We start from the raw sequence: 24,010 nt of genomic DNA, 5'->3' as shown, positions 1-24,010 counted from the left end.
GCGCTGATGCGAATTGCTCTCCGCTGTGCAAAGCGTTTTACGAACCAACCACGTGGAGCGGCTTTTATGAATGAATCATCAGCAATTTCATGAATGAAAGCGCGTCGTCGTGGCTGCCTGGTTGTAAGATCAGTTGAGTCGGTTTGGTTCAGCACCTCCGTAGAGACGACGATGGGTTGGCGAGCAAAATTGAAACTGTTTTGTTCTCTCCGGCTCTACCAATTTGAAACCGCGGACTTTGGAGTGCTTCGCAAGGTGATCATTCACTGAGAGCGCCGCGTGTCTTTTGGGAACGCGATCCGCGGCGCTCTCATCTGCATTAATCATCGGTCGATATTTGTGTAATTCGCGGTATTCAACCACTGAATCAGTGTATTTTCAACTGTTAATCCGTTCAGATCGACGCGACCACGCGAGTGCTGCAGATCGTTACCGCTTAAAAATGAACAAAATGTGACTCTTTTTTAAACGTTCAAACACGTGAGAGGCTAATGTTCGTAAATTGAAGAACGCGTCTGGCTAACAACCAAAAAGTGCATAATTAAGTGTTAAATGTGCATCCGGAAAAGGACAGGTGGTTGTGGCAAATGGAATCACCATCGCGTCAAACGGAAGATGCAGAATGATGATCAGTTTGTACGTGAAACATCCGCGGCAAGTGATAACGAATCAACGACGGAGACTGAAGATAGTGATCTCATCTACGTTCCAACGAATCCACAAGAATGGACCAGCGAGCACATCAGTTCCTGGGTACAGTGGATTTCGAAAAAGTTCAAAATTTACCCCAGTCTAGAACCGGCCCGGTTTCCCAGCGGAGGAGTTGAGTTGGCAAAGTTCACTAAAGCGGACTTCTGGGTTTGTGCCGGCAGTAAAGCCGGCGGCGATACCCTTGCGAATCATTTCGCCCACCTTCTGCAGAATGTAACCGGAATCGAAGATATACTGTTGGGAAACGATATTGACCCAGGTAATCATTGTTTCCCTTGGTGTTACAACTCGCCATCGTGCCGCAGTCAAATATCATGACTAAAATCTTGATAAATGACCAACGGTAAACAACAGCTTCCTTCCTTTCAGTACATTATTCTTTCATCCTGAGTTAGACACCTACCGGCTATTGAGGCCAACCAAGAGGAAATGAGAGTAGGAAGAAAAGTGATTATGGTCCACTTTTCCTCTCATTCAGTGATAATCCTTTCCACTTTTCGGGCACCAGCAACGTTTGCAGTGGGGTGAGAGGAAACGATAAAATAGAAAACTCTTCCTGATGGCAATCGGATAATGGTTTCAATTAAGGATAATAAAAGCTTCCGAATGAATTCATCCTTTTCTCATACATTGGCGCGTTTTTCTCGAAATAAATGTTGTTGGAAAAATAGTGCAAATCTGGTAAATCCGATCGGAAGAGTTTAGGGAGTCCAGGATATACATAAATTTACTATGTGAAAAGATATTGCTAATGAACTAATGTGCTTTGATTACCCTGATAAACTGAATGTTTATTATAATCGGAAATAAAAACACAGTTTGAGCTTCTTGGACTCGTTGTTGCGACAGTTTGAACTTTCTATAAGACACCGTTTTCCATCTAGTCGGTAAAATAAATTTGACGAATATTTCCTCAAGACAAATATTTCCTCACTTGACAAATTCTTCGAAATTTCTTCGGCAAATTCTTCGAAATCACCTCGGCCGATTATTCTAGCTCTCCTCAGCGTCAGCAAATTTTTCAGAATTTCTTCAGCCTTAGAACTTTCCGCGAGATACTCCTTGGATTCCCGACCAGAATAAAGTAAGAAATTTCTAACAAGTCGATTTATGTAGTTATGTACATTTATGTAACTTATTCAATTATAAATTTTGTATCCCAATAGTTTAATTGAGCCAAAGCTCAGTTGCTACTCTATGATTGACCAGAATCAATGAAATTGTACAAAGAATCAACTGAATAAGTGTGCAAGTTTCAGTGACTCAAATGTTCAAATGATTAACAACGGCGCCAGCCACGTCCTTGTACAGAGTGGCCACTGAAAACCGATTTTCAAATTCCCGGTTTTATCCTGCTTTTCGCGATAAATTTTGTCAAATTTCCCGGCTTTTATTTAACTTGGAATAAAAATCATTGTAAGTGTTTTTGAACTTTAAATACGTGTTTTATTTTCTGGCCAAACCGGAAGCCAGTTTTATATCGAAGCAACTGATAATTTGTAATGAACCTTTGAATTGCGTATTTTTGGATTTATTGATCGAATCGTATCAGCCGAAACCTATATAAAGGTTCATCTATCATCATACAATGTTCTGTGAAATTGTTCTGTAGCATACCAACTGCCGTTTTTGCAATTCTTAGGTCAATCGACCAATCAGAAGCAATTTCCAGATCGAATGAGTGATGAAGGTGTATTTTCCTATATATTTGGGTTGAACTTCAAATTTCAAATCAATGCAGCAAGCGATTGAGCTGAAATTTTGAGAGACACAATACTTGGGGGGTTTGTTTCCTGGGCCAGTCTACTCTACATCATAGTTTCCCACAGTTTTTGTAAATCTTATGGAAAGGGGTCACGACCATCCCCCTGAAATGAGATGTAGTTCTTGAAGCCGTCTACCGATTGGGTGTGGCTAGTGTTGCTTTTCTTATTTCAAGCTCCGTTCATACCGCCGCGAGAGCATTGGCGATTGGCGCTTTGATGTTGCATGAAGAAGCAGAAAGATGATAATCAAAAATATTCGCACGGGAAAACATACGAAGAAATTTTTGAAACTCTTCTTCAAAATTCTAGAAGCAATTTAATTAAAAATGGTAAGCAGTACGGAGTTAGACTTGTTTTCTACTGCACAATAAACACAATATTTCAATTTCAATTTTTATTCTGTGATATCATACTTAATACACAGAAAAGAAAAGTCCAACCCTGTACTGTTTACCGTTTTTAATTAAATTGCCTCTAGCATTTCAGAGAAGAGATTCAAAAATATCCTCGTATGTTTTCAATATCATCTTTCTGCTTCTTTTCTTCATGCAACATCAAAGCGCCAATTGGCAGTCTAATGTTTCATGAAGAAGAAGAAACAGAAAAGAAGATTTTCGAAAAAAATTGCACGGGAAAACATACGTAGAAGTTTTTTAAACTCTTTTTAAAAATTCTAGAAGCAATTTATAATTAAAAACGGTTAGCAGTACGGAGTCGGAAATTTCTTATATTGTATAATAACCACATCATTTCGATTTAAAATTTTATTTAGGGATATTGCACTCTATACACAGTATAAGAAACTTCCGACCCCACACTGGTCACCATTTTTAATTAAATTTTTAAAAAGAGTTTCAAATTTTTTTTTCGTATGCTTCCCCGTGCATTTTTTTTTTCGAATGTCGTCTTTATGTTTTTTCTTCTTCATGCAACGTTTGTTCGCCAATTAATAACGTCGAAAATCACGCAACAATGCAATACATCTCGTTGAATATAATTTAACAATGCAATACATCCCGCTTGCGCATCCTACTGTTCTAACTTCGTGTGTTTATTGCTTAACCGGCAATGTTTACATCCAGTACCATGTTATACACGTAAAAAAATAACCTTATATGTTATGGCAAAAAATCATTCGAAAATACTTATACTCTTAATTATGCCACCTAATGAATAATCCCATATCAAAAAACTAATAACATTCATAAGTTAATGAAAAGTATAAGTTTCCGAATGTATATGACTAATGCGATGTATAAGTTTTTTCTTATACATGTCATTAAGCGCCTGCTTTGGCAAAAATGTATTAGAAATATTAATAATAAACAACATTACATTTTTTTACGCGTAGGGTAAAAGACCCAATAGTGGAGGAACTAAGCACGTTCCACCACTATTTGTTGGTTCGCACCAAGCTTATACTTCATTTCACCTACCTCAAGGGTGCACATGGAAGATTATTAATTATATTTGATCCGAAAGGGGTCATGATTGCAGCAACATCCATCATTGTTACCTGAAATGGTACCTCCAATTATTGGTGCAGTGTTCCAATAGTTGCGGTATTTTTAATTCGTGTTCCTATAGTTGCGAATCCCATTGTTTTTACTTTACCAATTTTGATCCAATTCTCAACCCCTTTCCTGTATTTCGTGTAATGACAGGTCAACAAATTGATAGACTATATGGGTTGCTGCATTAAATACGTAGATTGTGTAAAAACAACACTACCGCAACTATAGGAACACCCACGACTATCGGAACTTTTACCCTAGCACCATGTTTTTGGCTTCAGGCGAGTTGTTCGTGGATGACAGCCGTTTCATGGGGGTGGTCACGACCCCCTTTCGGAAGCTATGCTCTATATCGATGTGTTCTTATCAAATTTTGCTCAGAATTTACTCTCCCTTTGTTGAAATAGGGTAAAGTGACCAATAGTGGACCCCCAACCAATAGTGGACCCTCCAGCCATTTTTGCATTATTACTGCACAATGTCAACTTTTCGTTATGAAATTCTATCTGGAGAACCTACCTTACAGTCCTATGATTTGATTACATTCGTTGGAAATGCTATGGAAAGTCAAATTAGATGATTTTTTACAATTCTATAAAAAATAAACACGAGAGTGTCCATTATAGGAATATTTTGGGGGGTCCATAATAGGAAAGAAAAACGTCCCGAAACGGGACATGAAAATCAAATGAAGTGTCGAATTCAATAAGACTTTAAAATGTTAATTTCAACAAATAACGTCGTGTATTTGGGTGTTTTATGTATGTATCGTGAAGAGAGGATGCAGAGCTTGTTGTTAGATATCAAGCAGAGTTAATAAATTGAAAATTTCTAAGCCGTATGACAGGAAGAGCAAAATTCCGCTACTAGGGGGTCCACTATTGGGCATTTTACCCTAATTCAATTTTTTGGCTACTAGGGTAAAAGTTCCGATAGTCGAGGGTGTTCCTATAGTTGCGATAGTTGCGATAGTTTGCAGGGGATTAACAAATGAAACGCAGTAACACACATTACCGGTCAATTAGTTGACCTGTTATCACCCGATAGAGACTAAAACAACTTTGGAATTCCAAGTAAAGTATCTTTAAAATACCTTTTTTTGTCTCTCTTGCACCAATATTTGGTAGTGTTCCAATAGTTGCGAATCCCATATAAAACCTATGGGATTCGCAACTATAGGAACACGAATAACAAAATACCGCAACTATTGGAACACTGCATCAATAATTGGAGGATTGATTTCAGGTAACAAAAGAGGATGTTGATACAATTATGTTGATACAATTATGATACAATCGGATGCAGTAATCGAGAAATTAGTGTTGGAACGTGCTTAGTTCATCCATTATTGGGTCTTTTACCCTAAACCATGTTTGGCCAATAACAAATACATCAATAACAAGGAATGACATTTGATTTGTTGTCGTTTTACATAGCAACGATTCTTCCATTTCTCGATCTCTCCTTATCTCGATGGTCTCTTCAATATCAAGATGTGAAGAGTCGACTGTAATTTGAACACAGATTTAACCCCTTTATAACTTAATTTAAGATTTAAGTTTTTTTTACTTCCGATCATTTTACAGGGGTTGGACAGAATGATCGTGACAGGCAAAATTTTATCGAAATTCAAATGACCATAACTATGTGAAAAATCAACACTGATCCACTTAATTTTTGTGCTTCATACACATTAGGTACTAAAATTATTTTGTCCTTATCGGTAAATGTCCTGAATTCCCAATTTTCCCGTTTTTTTTTCGGTGACTTCAATTTCCCGTCTTTTTCTAGCTTTTCCCGGTTCGGTGGCCACCCTGAACTAGTTAGTTAATAAGAAGAATAGAACCGTGTTTACCTCTGCGTATCCAAAATGTACAAGACACGACCGCCCAACGTAAACTACGTAAGACGGGTCACTGGCTCACTGGTTTCGAAAAAAAAACTGGCATAACTAAAAATATGAAAATTGTTGGATACGGTATTTAAAATGTGTATTCACTTAAAAACCAAGTGGTGATGATGTCATTCTCGAATCCATCTATTGGATTCGACTTAATGCAGGACACAGGTAATGCATTACAAAGTTAGTTGCCTACTTTTTGGCGATTAACTGCTTTCCAGTTTTTTAAGTAAAATATATAAAACTGTCACATTCGTGGAGAGTTTCTGCGTCGATTGATATATTAATCTCCAATAGATAAAGTCTTCCCCTTAGATTGAGCCAAAAAAGATAACCTACAAAAATACATTCAAGAGCTTTTTTAGGAAATTCCATTAAAATTCCTTCAGGGATTGTTTCGGCAGTGGCGTAGCCACGGGGGTGGTTTTGGGTATAAAACTCCCCCCAAAGACAAAATTTTTGGAAGAAATTTTTTTTTTCGAAAAAAAAATGTTCAGAAAACCCCCCCAGACCAATTTTCTGGCTACGCCACTGTGTTTCGGAAATTTCTTTCGAATATCTATATAATAAAAACGAAATGGTCTGTGTTCGTATCCGCATAATTCGAAAACGGGTGGATGGATTTCCTTCATCACTTCAGCAGATATGTTCGTTATCGTTTCCGACGAGTTTATTTGATATTTCCTCAGTCGAAAATCATCAGTAAAGTTGAGTATATCGTGAAATACCCAAATTAAGATTCGTATGGAAATTTCACAACGCGCATTTTCGCCTACTATGCAGGACAACGTCTGCCGGGTCGACTAATTTTTAATAATTCTTCAGAAGTTCCTTTCAGGAATTCCTTCGAAAATTATGTCAGGAGAAATTTTTGGAGTAAATTGTAAATGAACTTCCGAGGAGTTATTAAAGGATTATTGGAATGAATTTGCAAACAAATTCCGGAAGGAACTTTAGAATTATCTAAAGGATGATCCAAAAGAATTCCTGAAGTAATTCTCCACTGAATTCATGAAGCAATATTCGACAGAATTCATTAAGTAAATGAATGTAAATGTAGGAACGGGAATGGTTGCTTCTGAAATTTGAATTGAAATTTTCAGCAGTTTAATTGATAATCAATAGTTTTAATGGATTTAGAAAATTGGTAAAGAGTTACCGATTCGATTAGTAATAAAATCTCGAAAATCCATCAAAAGATAAAAGAGCTATTAGCGTTTAAAATCGTGCTTGTTTTCGTGACGGTCTCGAAATTGTAAATTTTCATTTTACACACTTTCATTTTTAGTACCCGAGTCTTCTTCTTATACGTAAGTTCACGTTAAAAGCCCTGATTAATCCACCTAGCGGTGTTTGTGCCTTTCTCGTGCAAAAAATACTGAAAAATATGAGTGAGTGTTTTTTAGCGTGTTTTGCGCATAGAAAATAGTATTTTGGCCATAACTTCTGATCCCATAGTCCAATGTGGCCAATTTTCAATCGAAAAAAATGGGACAGGATTCTCAGTCGAGTGGAACTTATTGCGAGTAATTCGACTAATGCTAAGTTCCAAAAAGTGTGTCTACAAAATTTTGTACACATACACACACACATACATACATACATACACACAAACAGACATCATCTCAATTCGTCGAGCAGAGTCGATTGGTATATAACACTATGGGTCTCCGAGTTTGGTTTATGAAGTGATCATATAGCCTTTACGTATACTTAGTATACGAGAAAGGCAAAACTCAGATTAATCCACCTAGCGGTGACGATGCCTTTCTCGATTCAATCGTTTGGTTTCGTCTTGGTGTGATACACATCATAAATAAATGCCTACATTACGAATATAGCGAATCAACCAACCAAGCTTATATGGTTCAACACACCATTTAGAAATTTGGAGACAGTACTCGTCGATAGAAAATCCTTCCGCACGCGATGGCATATGAGCAAGTCAAACCACCTTCCTTTTGCCAGTGGAGATATCTCGCTTAACTTTTCAAAAGGACCTAAGTAACATTTTTTTCATAATTAATTTGAGTACTGCAATCGAAAGCTTACATGTTTTTCTGTTGATTGCGCTATTCAAATTAATTCATGAAAAAAATGTTACTTAGGTCCTTTTGAAAAGTTAAGCGAGATATATCAGCTTCCACACTGATATTCTATACTTTCGCCTCTAATTCTATCATGTTCGTCTAAGTTTGGAAGATGATATTAGCATTTCCATATCATTGTACACCATTTTCTTCATAACTTTTGAATGCATCGACCGATCATAATTAAGTTCAATAGTGATCAACTAGGGTTTGTCCCAAGTCGGATGCAACTTGTTGCGAGGAAATCGGTAAAGAATTACTATGTGAAAAAGTGGCTAATGTTTTTCGGGTTTCGTGTGCACACACACACACATACACACGGACAGGCATTTGTTAGTTCGAAGAGCTGAGTCGATTGGTATATAACATCATGGGTCTCCGAGACTTCTATAAAAAGTTCGATTTTGGAGTGAAATTATAGCCTTTCGGTACAACTTTGTTGTACGAGAAAGGGGCCATCCAGAAACCACGTGGTCATATTTTTGAAGATTTTCAACCCCCCCTCCCCCCATGTGGTCTATCGTGGTCATTTGGCAGACCCCCCCTCCCTCCCCCTTTGACCACGTGTTTTTTTTTCAAGCACAAAAATTAAAAAAAACCTAATCAAACTAAAACCCAGCATGGAAATTATAAATTTTCATTATTTCGAAGATTCTATTTTTTCTCTAATAAATAATCTAGAGCTGGCTCATCTCTCAAAATTTCTAATTCTTCATTGAAATTTTATTTTGATATTGACTCGTGGAATCCAATGATGCCATACTAAACATATTTTCTCGTTCACTCTGATGTCTTTCGAATAATTTCCCAAGGAACTTCTATTCCATATCTCGAATATGCTTCAGTCAATGGTGGACTCATAGAAGAATGAATGTATTATAGATCAATTATCATTTTGGAGTTCGGATCATTCGATTTATCCAATTAACCAAATTATGAATGATGTATGATATAATATCCCATTAGGTCCATTGGGTTGATATGGCAATTGTTATTTGTACAAGCTACTACAGACTTTTTAGTTAAAAAATTATGTTGAGCTTTTTAATGGAATGTCTTTACTTGTCATAAGACGAGTTTGTACCTTCCCATTTAATTCCACCACTTGATTGTACCTTGACAGATACGTATTTCGACCTCAACAGTAAGGTCGTCTTCAGTGTTTCGTACTTGACTCGACTTAGGTTATACAAAACTTTTAGGTTTTAAAAAACGTCCTGGAAGTCGTAATGTTTGAACTACTTAATCATTCAAGTCCGTGAACCCAGTGCTTCTAAGGCCCTACAAAAAGGCATAGTCATTGTGCAGCTTGATGTTGACTCAAGATAATTTTGGGTACCTTGTCTCTTAGATCTCATGTTAATGGAAATTAGGATCATATGCTTATTTCATCGGATTGGGTACATACCGATGATGAGGACATTACAAATGTCATGATTGATCACCCGAGAAGTCGTGGGCTGAACTTGAGAGCAATCACTGGCTTAACGTTCAGGATGACCCATCTTATCTGAGTGTTCAGAATGATTCAAACATTTCAACTTCATTTGCATGCTCTTAGAATCGAAATCTTCCCAAAGTTTCGGATAACTGAGTTTTCAGGGTCAGTCAAATTTGAGCTCCCATATTTTTTTCTGTAAAACCAATATCTAGATGAACAATTTTACTCAAGAAAATGGTGGTCTAGCTCTCTTTTGTGATTTAATAGCCAATCTAAAACGCTGGGCATATATGACCCATCCGTCCTGAAAGGGTTGAGATTTGTTTTGGAATTCAATTTCAATCGTTATTATAACACTAATTATTACCCTAGATTGTTTTAGGAATTGGAGTGTTTTTTTTCTGGAACACTGCCACTTTTTTTCATATCGCCGGACTCTTCTTAGTTCTAAGACCCTTTTATGAATTTAAAAAGCATTTTATTTAGAATTTCATGTTGATTTTTTAAATGAAAACTTCTCTATGTCATAACCTTTTTCATACGCACTACTAGAATTTTGTGCATTATTGATCGAAAAATTTAAAAAATGCACCTAAATGTTCTAATTAGGTGCATTATTAAATTTTTCGATCAATTAGCCTAATTATTCAATATCATAAGAACTAGGCTTCTTAATCCTAAATAATTGCCTGCATGTATTGCTTGGATGAATTTTAAATTCCAAGATCTTCCTAATTTTCAAGAATAATTATTCTGGAGTTGCAAGGGAAACCCTTCAGAATAATTAGAAGAAATTCTTCGGAGTCTCCACGGAAAAATCTTCAGTATTACAACGATTTTTTTTTCGAAATTCTGTGGAAAAGTTCCTAAAAAAGGTTCGGTAGAAATTTTGAAGAACTAGAAGAATCCGTAGAAGGATATGGATATGGATATGGAAGTATACCAAAATATTTCCGATGGAAATTCCTAAGATTTTCCAGTAGAAAATCGAAAAAAAGTTCATCTAAAACACCAATAATGAATTTCCCGAGGATATTTCGATGTTTTTACAAGTGGAAATAACGAAAAAATTGCACTTTTGTAGTACTTGTGAAGGTTGTACTTTAGAAGCAATTCCAATAGGAATTCCTTAGAAAATTAAATCAAAATTTTAAAGATTTTCTGATGTGAAAATTCCTTAAAATTTTTAAATCATTTCTTGTGCTTCTTTGCATGATAAAGATTTAAAGCTATGTTTAGCTGAACCTACAAAGAAATGAAAATGACTTTCCGAAGAAGAATGAATTTCCCATGAAATTTTGGAAGAATTTATGGTGCAAATTAAAAAAAACACGAACCTTGAGAATTCTAAAGATTTATTCTTTGAAAATCCAAAGTATTTTTTGAAGATAATCCATAGACTCTTCCGTGGAAATTCTAAATAATGCCTCGAATAAAAAAAATATTTGGAAAATTTAAAAAATGTGATAGAACTCACAAAGAGCGTAAAAAATTTCATTTCAAAATTCCAAATTTGAAAAAAAAATCCAAAAACAAAAAATCAACTGAAATATCAAAGTGTTTCATGTGGCATTGGCTATTTAATTTCTCATGAAAATTCAGAAGATTTTTTCTTGAAAATTCAGAAGTCTTCTTCTATTTCTATGGTTCCATATTCCAACTGGAAGTTGGTCTGCTTTTCAACTTAGTTTATTCTATTAGCATTTCCTCAGTTATAAATTGAAAGTTTTAAATGCCAGCCATTGCACGATTATATATCTTGTGTAGCAAGTACGATGGACACATTATACCTATGGTGTCGACAATGTTTGAAACCCGAAAACATCCTAGACAGGAACGAGAATCGAACTCGTCATCCCCGGATTGGCAATCCTATGCCTTTGCTCGTAAGGCTAACTGGAGACTAAACATTTTGAAGTGCACTCCTTAAATGCTCGAAAAACTTATTTTGGAAATGAAATAGAATTTCTGGTGAAGATTCGGAAGAACTTGTCGAAGAAATTCATTAGAATGTAAAAAAATCTGAAAATATGAACATTTTTTCCACCAAAATTATATGTATTTCCACGAGACTGTTTTGAATTTTCAGACAGAATTCACATGGAATTTTTTTCGGCCTTAACCGCGGCGATATTTTGTTCTTTTTTTCATGACCAATTTGTAGCAAAATTTTCCAGAGAGAATTGTTCAAAAACATTCTGAATGCTAGCACTTTATCAGGATTGTATGAAGTAATGTCAAAGCTTTTACAGGATTTTTTTTACTGGATTTTTCCTGAATATCCACAAGACATTCTTTTGAAGATTTTGCTTGAATTATTGTAAAAACATGAACAGTTTTCAAAATTGTAGCTGTAGTCCGCTGATGCAAAAGTGTCGGCGGCGTGATGCCAAAAACCATCTGCGGCGGAATTTTAAAAAATATTTTTTCATTATTCTTTCCCAATTTTTTTGGTGAAAATTGAGACTGAAACGCAACCTGCTTTTTCGTTTAATTTTTATTTATGGAAATAGGATCTAAAGCTAAGTTGGCCAAATAACTCAGATATGCATCGGCATTGCGACCGACGCTGCGTTACCGGGTTTTCTCGATGCTTAATGCTAAATTCATTTTAACACTGAGTTGAAAAGACGCTACGTGGGCATCGGCCCTAAGATGCGCTTTGCGTTTAATGATTAAATCATTAAATTTTGATGATTTGTATTTTTACACCGCTATTGTTATTTACCAAAAATTTTCGTGTTAAAAAAAACCACGTGGTTCGAGAGCAACACCCCCCCTCCCCCCATGTGGCTTATCGTGGTCATTTTCCAAACCCCCCCTCCCCCCCCCCTAAATGACCACGTGGTTTCTGGACGGCCCCAAAGGCAAAAACCCTGATAGAGCCTTAACGTATAATTAGTATACGAGAAAGACAAACATGAAAAATCTATCAAGTTCTAGCGGGTATGCGGTTTTATTTTATCATTCTCCCATCTCATTACCTTCTTGTCTGTTTAGATCAGTGGCGCCGGGAGTGGGTGGGACAGGTAGGACATGTCCTACGCATGAATTTTCCTGGGTGGGACAGTCAAAGCATTGTCCTACCCATGATTCTGGTAAGAACATATGAAGTCATTGGATGGCAAAAATTTGTGTTTTAGCAGAAGGTGATTTTAAAGTTAATCCAAAGTTAAAGTTAGTCCAAACAATAATCATAGATGTTTTTGGTATCCTAAAGCAATATACTACTGATCAGGGAATCAATATTCGAGCAACGCCTAACAATATACTCTTTGTTATCAACAGAGTTTATTACTGACAAACGCACTTCGCAACAAGCCTTTGTCAGAACCCGAACACAATATGACAAGAATCATTTCCATTGCATGCTCTGATATTTCCGAAAATACGATGCTATTTTCGTAATCAGAGTTAGATTCTCAAATATTTCCATAATAGCAGAAACTACGATAGCATAAAACCGAAATTTGCTGTAAAGATAATGCAAAATAACGGTATGAAAAGTTAGCAACAAAATTGTCATCTTTTTTGTTTCTGACAAAATAAATCGCATCTTTGTCATTATTATCTCCGACAAAAACAAAGCTTTGTCGTTGACTCTCTTTTGTTGCTTGTTTCGCAAGCGCATCCAAGAAAAATTGATTCCCTGCTACTGATTGATTGTTGTTTAGGACTTCAGGCACTTTAAAATCCCTAAAGCGCTCAAAGATGTCTATGTTTTACAGAGGTGAAATAGAAGTTGCTGAAATCTGCAAATGCGATTAGTTAAATATTTTAGACTTTATGATTAAGCACGATTGAATGGATTATTAAAAGCCCACGGAAAAAGTCTTCTTCAAACCTCAAAAGGTCTATTGAAATTTGAGGAACCAGAAACATACCGAAGACCGCTCTTAAAGGGTTCTGAGCTCCGAAAACAGATTCTTCGAGACGAGCCAGCCTCGGGCTGAAAGTCTCGGTAATCTATATCAGCGGTTCTCAACCTGGGGTACCTTCGTTGGTCCCAAGGGTACCTCGGACAAGAATGAGGAGAATGAGGATATAAGGAGAGGAAGAAAATTTGAAAGAGGTACTAGATCGATAAAACCTCGTTGCAATGAAAAACGATAACAAAACAAATGTCATCTCTTGTTTTTTTTGTGTTTGTTATTGTCAAAAACTGGTCTAGTAGTCTAGAAATACGAATATATCGACATAGGAAGTGAGAATCCTGAACAAAATATGACCAGAAGATATCGAGATAGAGAAGTTTGCGAGATGTAGAAAGCCCAAATGTATGTAGATTGAAGGGACCGATAAAACCATCGACATAGGGAGAGACATCGAGAAATAGAACATCGTGATGTAGAGAGTCGACTGTATTACAATTCCAATCAAACTAATCGATAAAGTTTGATAATTGTGATTTTTTATATTTCAAGTCTTGTACATAATATGCATGACGATGAGTAAATCAAAGCCTATTGAATCCTGCCCTCCAAAACGAGCACAGTGTATAAAGGGCGATAAAAAGATCAAAAGGACAAAACGTTGAATGAACAAATTAAAAAAAAAAACTTCAATGCAGTCTATCTATTCGCCTCTGAGTCTGATGGTACGAAAGTCTCCATTTGAGAGGCACGGATGCTTCGTTGCAAGAGAATTAGAAGAATCGTTCTACGCTTCTCGGAAGCCTCCTTTCAAGAGACTGGGAAGCCCCCTTCAAGAGGCTCCGGAGCCTTTTTCAAAAAGCTTGGAGACTACTTTCAAGAGGTTCAGTAGCTTAGAAACGTACTTTCAAGATACTTAGAAGCCTTTAAAGAGGCTCGAAATCCGCTTTCAAGAGACTCTGAAGCCTCCCTTCAAGAGGCTCGGAAGCCTTTTCTCAAGAGGATCAGAAGCCTCCTATTAAGAGGCTCTGAAGTCCCCTTTTCAGGGCTCGAAAGCCGGCTTCAAAGAGGCTCGGAGGCCTCCCTTTAACAGGCTTGGAAGCCTCCCTTTAAGAGGCTTGGAATCCTTCCTTCAAGAGGCTTGGAAGCTTATCTTGAAGAGGCTAGGAATTCTTTTTCCAGAACTGTTTCCCAAATTGGCATTTCCTATTTGTCCTACCCACGACTCGGAACGTGGATGCGCCTCTGGTTTAGATGATCTGGATCATCCCGACCCGGAGGCTATCATAGGTCCTGGAACTTGAGTGGAAGGTCATTGAATATCTTCTTTTTGGAATTACATCCCCCACTGGGACATTGCTGCCACGCAGCTGAGTATTCATTAAGGACAAGCCTCCCGGAATCCAAGATAATTTTCACTTGCTTTTTAAGGCAACGGAATCTAAACAATGAATTAACAAAATCAACAATAAGACACAATGTTTAATGGTATTTAAACTCAAATGTATGTTTGTTATACATTAAACAGTTCAGAAACATTGAAAAAAAGTGTCAATATAGTTGCCACTGCCTTGGAAGCGGGACAAATTTGGTGGCAATATACTTGTCACTGCCTCACCTGCGGGAAAACAGGCAACAATAAAAATAAATAAAAGATTTTAAACGCATTATAAGTGCACTTTGATTTACAAGGGTACCATTGAAGGAAAACGCAATTTCGTTAAAAATTCGTAAAAAAAACTGATCTCAAATTGATCTCAAATGTTGCCACTACAGTGATCGTTCGCTAATTGGGGCACGACCTTACCCCAACTAGCGAATGCCGTTCGCTAATTGGGGCGCTTTGACAAGCGTCAATGTTGTTTACTTTTTGCATTGAACAAACAAACATTGAACATTGGATTTTAATCACAGACCATTGTGTTTTACTAAGATTATTAAAAGTATTTAAAAATTGGTTCCCAATTGGGTTGTTTGACAAAGAAAGGTTTTTCGCAGTTTAACATAAAGAGCATGCTTTTCGATATTAAACATATTTTTATTTTGTTTGTAAACCTTTTATTTAAATTTTTATTCAGCGAAAAATAAACCATTTAAATCGATAGAATGACACTAACATTCATAGAATGACATTTGGTTCATGTAGCATAAGAACAATTAAAAATAATTCCGGTACTCCAAAAATTCTAAAAAATTGGGGTTTGGCTCAGTTTTTCCTGCAGATGCACATTATATAAAATAAAAACATCGATACCCCTAAACAACCCTATTCCAATCTATCAATATTTAAAATATTATTGATTCTGAAAGCTGATATATCTAGATCAACATTTGAAAAGGGTGTAACAGCCAAAATTTATTCCTTCTGATTCCTCATCTACATATATTGCTATATATGTAGACAAAGATTCAGAAGGAATAAATTTTGGCTGTTACGCCCTTTTCAAATGTTGGTCTAGATATGTTTTACATTTATCCTAAATAGAGTGAGACAAAAATATAGGGCATTAAAAACATAGTAAATTACACTATTTTCGGAAAATGTAAAGAGTATTTTAGGGTTTACCAATCCTAACCCACATAGATTTTGGAGCATCATGAAATTATAGACCTCCCCTTCTACCATAACCCCTTACATAATTAGTGTACACTAGGTTAGATTTTTACGCGATTTGTTTTTGATTGTTTCTGAATTTTGGATTTGATGAAACACACCACAAAAAATCGAAATCAGATGGTATTTAAACAGTTGTTATCTGTACGTATCTATAATTAAGAAATAAAAGTTTGTATGATGAAGAACGCTCGTTGATAATCTATACTTTTCTAAGCCAAAACTGCCTCCTTCAATAATAATCCCCTACTGTCAGGATAGTCAACGCTACTCATAGAACCTGCCAACAACAATAGAAAGGCTACATCGAGTCAAGTAATAAATGCTGTAGGCTAAGACAGGACTCTTTAGAACACTTCATAAAAATCACATAAAGGCCACCACCTCATAAGCGGTTGGTATTTCTCAATGATTCACCCAAGCAAGTCACGTTGAAGATGTCACTACAGCCCGACAATCTGCCGGGCAGGTTTTTACAAGGAATTATGCTAATTTAAACAATAAAGTCAACCCAGTTAAGCCCTACCGGAGTCGGTGACATTTATATCAATTTCCCCGGTCGCAATCCTCGATGATGATTTCGTCGTCGTTCGCCCGACAAGCGAGGGCATGGCCCAAGAGGTACGTGGGTCGGTCGTTTGGCCTCTACGGCAGCGCTGCGGGTGTCCAACCAACATTGTGCGGGAAGGATTCAGCCTCCCGAAAAGTTACGCCGGCCCAAATCCTTTGCGATAGTCGTGGCTTCCTGCCAGGAAGGAAGCATTTATAAATTGAATAAAGTACGATTTCCTTTCTTCACCACGTTTTCCGCATTGAGAAGATTCCAGCGCTGAAGTGTGGAACTGTTACCCAAATGCCTAATTGGCATAAATGACGAATTTACGGAAAACTGATTTGATATTTGAATATTTTTATACATTACAAATAATGTCAGTTTCTTCCACATAAGTAGTTTCAATAATTTGCCCAAGAATCATTCCGGAGAATTTTCAAGATTTTATATTTTTTTCGATAAAATAAATTTGATTATAAAACATTAAAAGAGGTAAGACAAAATATGGAAATAATACTTGTTTCAGCCCAATATCTCAAAATAGCACTACGGAAACATACAAATTGAGGAAATAGATTGATATCACATGCAAAAATTCTGTATTGAACGCATCAATTAAGCATTCATCAATTGTCTCTAAGGCCATTTTTCCTAGAGCTGTAGAAAGCGAGTTCAGAAAGATTCTGCAGTCCAGAATGAATAGCGACAAGTTTAAATCCCTATGAATAAATTACCAATAGAACAAACCGCAGGAGTCTGTTGTTATTGAATTTTTATAAATTCACTCTCGTCAACCGGGTTCGTCCATTGATGGAGTTACAAAGCGTTATCGAAATTGCTATCAAATCAACTAAATTACCTCGTTAACTGATATCCTTTGAATTACCACACGGGCATCATTTTTTTCTCCAAAGTTCAATAAGATAAGATCTCACACACGGGCACTGGAAGTCCCCTGGTTTGATATGGTAGGGGAAAATACCGGAAAATTTCGCTTAGCGTTGTAAATCTTCCTTCCTCCTGCCAACAAGAAGCCAAGTTGTTGACTCAGGAATTAAGTGCGGCTCATGCGCTTCCGCAGCAAACAAACAAATACTGACGTCGGGGGGTTGCAGAAGCAAAGCGGTTGGAAATTCTTGGCAAACATCAGAACGAACAAAAGATTCCCAAACACGGAAGCGGTCAGTCAGTCGCGTCACGACGTCAGACGGAACTAGATCTTCCGCGGGAAACCCCTTTTTGCAATTGACCGAGTCGTTCGTACCAACAAGTAGCAGTGCAATAAATCAAATCCGATCGTTCCGAGATCGTGAAAATGAGCGCGAGTGTTGAGTCAATGAGCTTGGGACTAGGCACGGCCGCGATGTGGAGATTTTCCGAGGACCATTTACATGTCGCGAGGCACTTTGCATCCGTGCGGGTTTACCCAGGGAGTCACTACAACGGCCACCATCATCACCACACGCATCATCATCCCCATCGGTCGCTACCGTTGCTGTATGGAGGTACGGCTCTGCTGGTTCGAATTAGTCGTTGATTTTTAATGAGCAGCTGGACTAGGTAGTGTGACTCACGCAGCTCTGTGTACGAGTTCTTTAGTGTTATAAAGGATGTTATGTGGTGATATACCCAAATGTGGTCAACAGTGGGCGTCATCGCCTGGGTGGGTTAAGATGTGAATTTATAAGCGACTCAGATCAGGCGCCAATTTTTGGCTCAACGCCGATTTCCAGGAATCGCCGGTCGCAAATGGTTTCGTAATATTATGATGAAGTTCCCAAGAATTTGTTCGTTTGTGTGCCGAATTATTGTGTGAAGCAGTTGCCGACAAGACATAAGAAATTTGAATAAGAAGATAATTCAAAGTGGTCTCCTAACGAGTTCAATTCTGCCGCTTCATTTTGGTTGAATTCAAATTGAGTCATTACCTAATTCGTATATTGAACATTCAACGCATTCGTGACAATAATCAATAAATAGCAAAGTGACTAATTGTTACCATTGAACAATTCTTATTCCTGCTGGATTTCATATTTATATTTTTAATTCAAAGCTAGGTGATGAACTAAAATACAATATCAATAAAATATATATAATTTTAAATATATAAATATGTATACATATATTGAAAAAAAAAACAGATTAATCCACCTACAGTGCGATTTTGACCCTTCCTTAGTTATAATGAAATATTTCCAGACTCTAGTATTTAAAACGAGATAAAACTACTCAGCTTCCCACGGCGATTTACCGTGAAAGTGACCAAATAATTGCTTACCCAAAGGCGGACTTCATGGGTTGAGTGACAACACAACAAATGATAATGCACTGTACTTCATGCTGCCTATTTATAAGGCGCTGGTCAGATTGAATAGCTATTGAGACATGGAGATTGAGACATAGTAACTATCGTAACGCTGGTAGCATATATTGTACTCGTAATATCCAGAGATGGAGTTACAAAGGCCCTCCTTAGCCGTGTGGTGAGACGCGCGGCTACAAAGCAAGACCATGCTGAGGGTGGCTGGGTTCGATTCCCGGTGACGGTGTAGGCAATTTTCGGATTGGAAATTGTCTCGACTTCCCTGGGCATAAAAGTATTATCGTGCTAGCCTACCCTCATGATATACGAATGCAAAAATGGTAACCTGGCTTAGAAACCTCGCAGTTAATAACTGTGGAAGTGCTTAATGAACACTAAGCTGCGAGGCGGCTCTGTCCCAGTGTGGGGATGTAATGCCAATAAGAAAAAGAATATCCAGAGACCTCGATATTAATTATTCCAGAACTAACTAAATCAGGCATTGATCTGAGCGAAACTCAATAGCGTTCAATAATAACATATATTTCAATAATAACATATATAACATATATATGCCTACTTTTGTAAAACTAATCTAGTTTAAGGTGGTTATACAACAAAGCCACAAATCGGCCATCTTGAAAACCACGTGCTTTTTCTAGTGATTTTTCAAGAGCACGAATTGAAAGAACCACAACGGCCATGAGGATGAAACATCCGTAGAACGTTTGCTTGCTTATGCTAAACAATCGACTTTAATTTCAGCATTGTACGAACATTAATTCACTAGATTTGAACTTTTGACAATAGGAGTAGAAAAAGCGTGTGGTGAATTTGAAATTCACCACATGGCCTGATTGTATAATCACCATAATACCTTAAAAATGAGTGAGATTTATATGGTAGAAAATTTCAGAATTTGCACACATACGCACGCATACATGAATATAAGTGGTCTATTAGTGTCTCAAAACATGCTTACATTTGCTATCTAGCTTCCACTGAAGAAATTTTTGAAATCCCTTTCAATTTTCACGTTTTTTGCTTTTCTGAGAAGATTTTTTATACATACTTCTACATGTTCCTCAATTAAAATCATTCTTTTCTTTGAAAAAAATCGGAAAAATAGGCATATTTCCATATCATATCACTTGTTATAATTACAATTTCGATATCAAAGTGAATTTGTTTCAAATATTTCATAATTCACGAGATTTCTTGATAGATTAATACGTAACACACTTGCGTAACGCATACAAAGCGAAAATATAGACACTTCCAAAAGGAAGGGCCAAAGCAAATGAAAATCTCTCAAACATTTTTTTATTTTAAATTATTACCTATTTTAAAAAAAATCAATGAGAAAATCTTTAAAATTTCGTTGAAAAAATTTAATGGATTTCCCCAGAAAATTCTGTTAAGTTTTTCCAAAATAAACATTGAGAATTTTTTTCTTCTCTGAAGCCTCTCTTCTTTTCTTCCCTGTTTCCAGGGCGAATTCTTAAAAATTTCCACTAACATTTTTTTTTCACGGGAAACTGTTTGGAATTTCTAAATATTCTTTAGAAATTCCGTGGGAAATTTTTCAGAGTTTTCACGGGAAATTGTTCCAAATTTTCAGAATTTCCATCGAAATTTTTTTTGCAGGTGAAATAGTTTGAATTGTCTTCGAAATTTTCATATTATTCGGAATTTTCACGGGAGTTTTCCGGAGTTTCCACTAAAATTCTTCAGAATTCCTACGTATTTTTTTGAAAGTTTTACGGTAAACTGTTTTCAACAGAATTGCAACGAGAGATTTTTCGGAATTTTAAAGGATTTTTTTTGTACTCTTTCGGAAAATTCTTGGGAAATAGCGGCCGAGATGGACTCTCGACTAAACCGGTAATTTGGCAAGAAGAGGCCGTTTGGGCGGAGGATAAACTCCACTATTGATTTTTTTTGCGATCGGTCATTGCTTTTAAATGTTATGAAGAAAATGCTGTATAGAACCATCACTATTATTCTCTAGAATCATAATTTTTTTTTCATTCTTTCTCACTGTTATGTCCAATATTTCTTTTATTTTTGTCGTATTATTATTATTTTTCTTTTTCATCTCACTAAAAGTTTAAATTGACTTTTCTCAAAGATGCAAAGATCTTGTGAAAAATATTTGTAGATTTAGACATTTTATCGAATAGCAATAGAATAAAGACGTATTTTTTAAGAACAGTTTCCCTTCGCGGCACAAGTTCAAACCAATGGGACACACATACCCCCCCACCCACGAAGTGTCACGAAGAAGGCACGTGGAATGTGGTCAGCAGAGTCGTGATGCAAATACTGTCAGAGCTGCAGCGTAGATGGAGAAGTGACCAGCGAATAAGCGTAGTCTCGGGGGAAAATCCAGTGTGAGTCCAGTGAGCAGTGTTTGGCCTCGGGTAGTCGAGGCGCCGGCGAACCGGAAGTCTTCTGCCAACCGGAATCGCCGGACCGACCTTGGCACTCGAACAGCCAACCTGCTGAAGAAAGAAGAAGAAAGCGCTTCGGGTATGTAGGGCACCGCCAGTGCGGACGTCATCCACCACCGGAACTGTCGGACTACCTCTGCAACCCGAAGACGAAGTAGGCGCAATGCGCGAAAGCGTCCCCTGCGATAGCCGCCGGTAGTCGGGGCACCATCAGTGCGGAAGTTTCCTTCACCGGAACTGGTGGACCACCTTCGACGCCGGGGGGAGTCAGGAGGATTCGAGATAGAAAGTTTGTGGCCCGACCGCCGAGGGATCGAGTAGCAATGGATTAGCCAGCCAGTCGGCGAACTAGCTCAAGCTAGGGGCCGGAATTTTAGAAGAAGTGCATGAGCATGCTCATTGAGCACAGACCACCATTGGATCTAGGATAGGATGTGACAATTGAATTTCGACTGCCTTGTTGTTTCCTCAGTCGATTGCTTCGACGAGTCGGTTTCCAGTGCTTCCGAATATTTTTTTGGTAAAATCCGCCAAATAATGTATGCAAAAAAAATGATGTTTTCTCGTTCATTTCTTCCATTATTCGTAATAAAAGATGTTACGTACTAACAAAAAAAGTTTTAACATGGAATGAGATGAGTTTTACGGTGAAATGGGTAAAAAGTTGGTTAAAAATGCTTCTAATCGAGTGTTTTAGCTAAGCATAACCCTTGAGAATTGCATAATAATGCATTTGCAGTTTAGCATGAATTCATATCACCCAAAAAAAAAAAATAAAAAAAAAAACAAACATTTTAATTGTGTCATCAATTTAAATTTAATTACCCAGCAACACGGCCAAGCTAACAACAAACTGCCCTTTTGAAAATAAGATACCGCCGATCGAAGTAATCGATTGTCATTTTCAACCAATCAGCAACCGGTACGATTTTGACAGAAAATCGATACGATTTTTAATGACTAATTGTCGCATCCTATCCTAGTTCTGGATCTAGTACCCATTTCAATTTTCCTTCCATTCCTCGATCTCTCCCTATCTCGATGGTCCCTTCAATATCGAGATGTAGACAGGCGACTGTAAAATATATTGTATGATGGACTTCTAGTACGAAGATTTCTCTACAACTTTACATATCAGATCGATGTTCGAATTCCACTATTAAAGGAGTTATGGGGCTATACTACCGTAATCTGGAAAAGTGACGTAACAGCCATTTTACAACTGGCATGTTTTCCATTTTTCTGTTAAAGAGCTCGATGAGTAGTACTCGTTAACACCATTTTTGGAAAATGGCATATACGTCACTTTTTCAGATTACGGCAGTATAGCTATAGTTGGAGTAACTTATACTAAATGATAACATCTTTGAACTAGAAGTCCACCATACAACAAAATTTGAAATTCAGCCTCTGGAATGAGTTATTGAAAAACTACTAAATGATCGAGAACATCCTTGCCTGGAAGATTGATCAGCAAAAAGTGACACTTATCTTTTTAGCAATGTCACTCCCAACGTTATCTTTTCATACACGATTGGTACTGTTGGTTGGAAACGGTCTCCGTTTCTTCCTTTCGTGATTTCTAAACTATTTGTTGTTCATGTTATTCATTACTTTCATTACATTCAATAATCTGATTGCCTATGAGCTACAAATTGTCTCCCAATTTCAAGCCTGCACGGTGGGCTTGGCCGTTTCAATATGTTTCATATTTATGATATGTTGACAAGGAAATTTCGAGGAAATACAACCCACATTTCCAGGATGCTTTTCAATGCTAGCTGTGCATGTGCTAAGACAAGACAAAGAACCAGTTCACCGAACGGCATTTTTGGCCGTATTGTTTGGAAAATCTTTGGAGATCCCACAAGAAGTTTTTCGAAATTTGCAAGGATATTTTTTAGAATTTTTATGGGGAATTCTTGGGAATTTCCTTGAGACGGAAAGCTCTTCGGAATTTCCACTGAAAGTTTTTCTTAGTTTTCACGAAAAGCTTTTCAAAATTTCAATGGGAAATGGTATGGAATTTTGAAGGAAATGATTAGTGTTTTCACGAAAAAATCTCTGAGGAGTTCCAACATGATGTTTATAAAAACTATGAGCAAGAAGTTCTACGGAAATTGAACTAATTCTCCAATATTTCCACGGAAAATTTCGCGTTTTTCTACGAACTTGAATCGGCGTGGAAAATTATAGATCAGTAGTGTAAACGATTTCAAATGGTGGCGTGCCGGCGGCTGAATGATGCCAAAAACTGTCAACGGCGGCGACACACGCCTCCAGTTTATGGTATTCTAATTGGCTGTAGGAAACGAGCTTTTTCGTTAATTTATAATTCTAGCAGTTACTGTGTCCTGTCCTGTTTTATTCCTAGTGAAAATACTGCGTTATTCTCATGAAATCGTAATATTTCTGCTATGTCTCGAATTGACGCTGATATTTCTTCAATAAATATGTTCCTGAAGGAAAACCGTGCGATGAATGGATTGCGCGGGGTTTCGTGCTGGGCAGTGCCCATTTTGCCCAAATTCCCCTTACAGTTGGAATTAAATTGAATAGAATTAAACTCGTCTCATGACAGGTGTTTGGTGGCTAGCTTTATTTTCCATGTAAGGGTAAACAGGAAAATTTCTCCATTGTACATTTCTCCCTTTTATTAATAAAATTATTCTTATTCACTCATGTATTATGAAACGTATATTTCAAAGGAATATCATGCTCATACGCTCATACGTAATGACATTACTTCTATTGGTCGAGCTTATTCTGTTAGGCATATAATACTATGGAACTC

The 24,010-nt window shown here is 37.1% G+C and overlaps 2 protein-coding genes across 3 annotated transcripts in view; one reads left to right on the top strand and one right to left on the bottom strand.

The window, feature by feature from the left end:
- The first annotated feature begins 313 nt into the window (after nucleotides 1-313).
- Nucleotides 314-24,010, top strand: part of LOC134213841 (transcriptional regulator ERG homolog) — a 49,957-nt gene continuing 26,260 nt past the window's right edge. The window contains exon 1 of one of the 2 annotated variants that reach the window (XM_062693247.1): nucleotides 314-970. In XM_062693247.1, coding sequence (XP_062549231.1) covers nucleotides 553-970 — 418 coding nt within the window. In that variant the 5' untranslated portion in view covers nucleotides 314-552. Of the gene's footprint in view, nucleotides 971-17,675; nucleotides 17,967-24,010 lie in introns of those variants that run through there. The other variant, XM_062693248.1, reaches the window with a different exon arrangement.
- The window catches only part of LOC134213840 (protein HIRA homolog), a 296,687-nt gene continuing 289,215 nt past the window's right edge, over nucleotides 16,539-24,010 (bottom strand). The window contains exon 6 of the mRNA XM_062693240.1: nucleotides 16,539-16,653. Coding sequence (XP_062549224.1) covers nucleotides 16,554-16,653 — 100 coding nt within the window. The 3' untranslated portion in view covers nucleotides 16,539-16,553. The remainder of the gene's footprint in view (nucleotides 16,654-24,010) is intronic.

This window comes from Armigeres subalbatus, chromosome 2 (genome assembly GCF_024139115.2).
Source record: "Armigeres subalbatus isolate Guangzhou_Male chromosome 2, GZ_Asu_2, whole genome shotgun sequence".
Lineage (NCBI taxonomy): Eukaryota > Metazoa > Arthropoda > Insecta > Diptera > Culicidae > Armigeres > Armigeres subalbatus.
The sequence above is the reverse complement of the archived record's forward strand: the minus strand, read 5'-3'. Positions and strand labels throughout refer to the sequence as shown.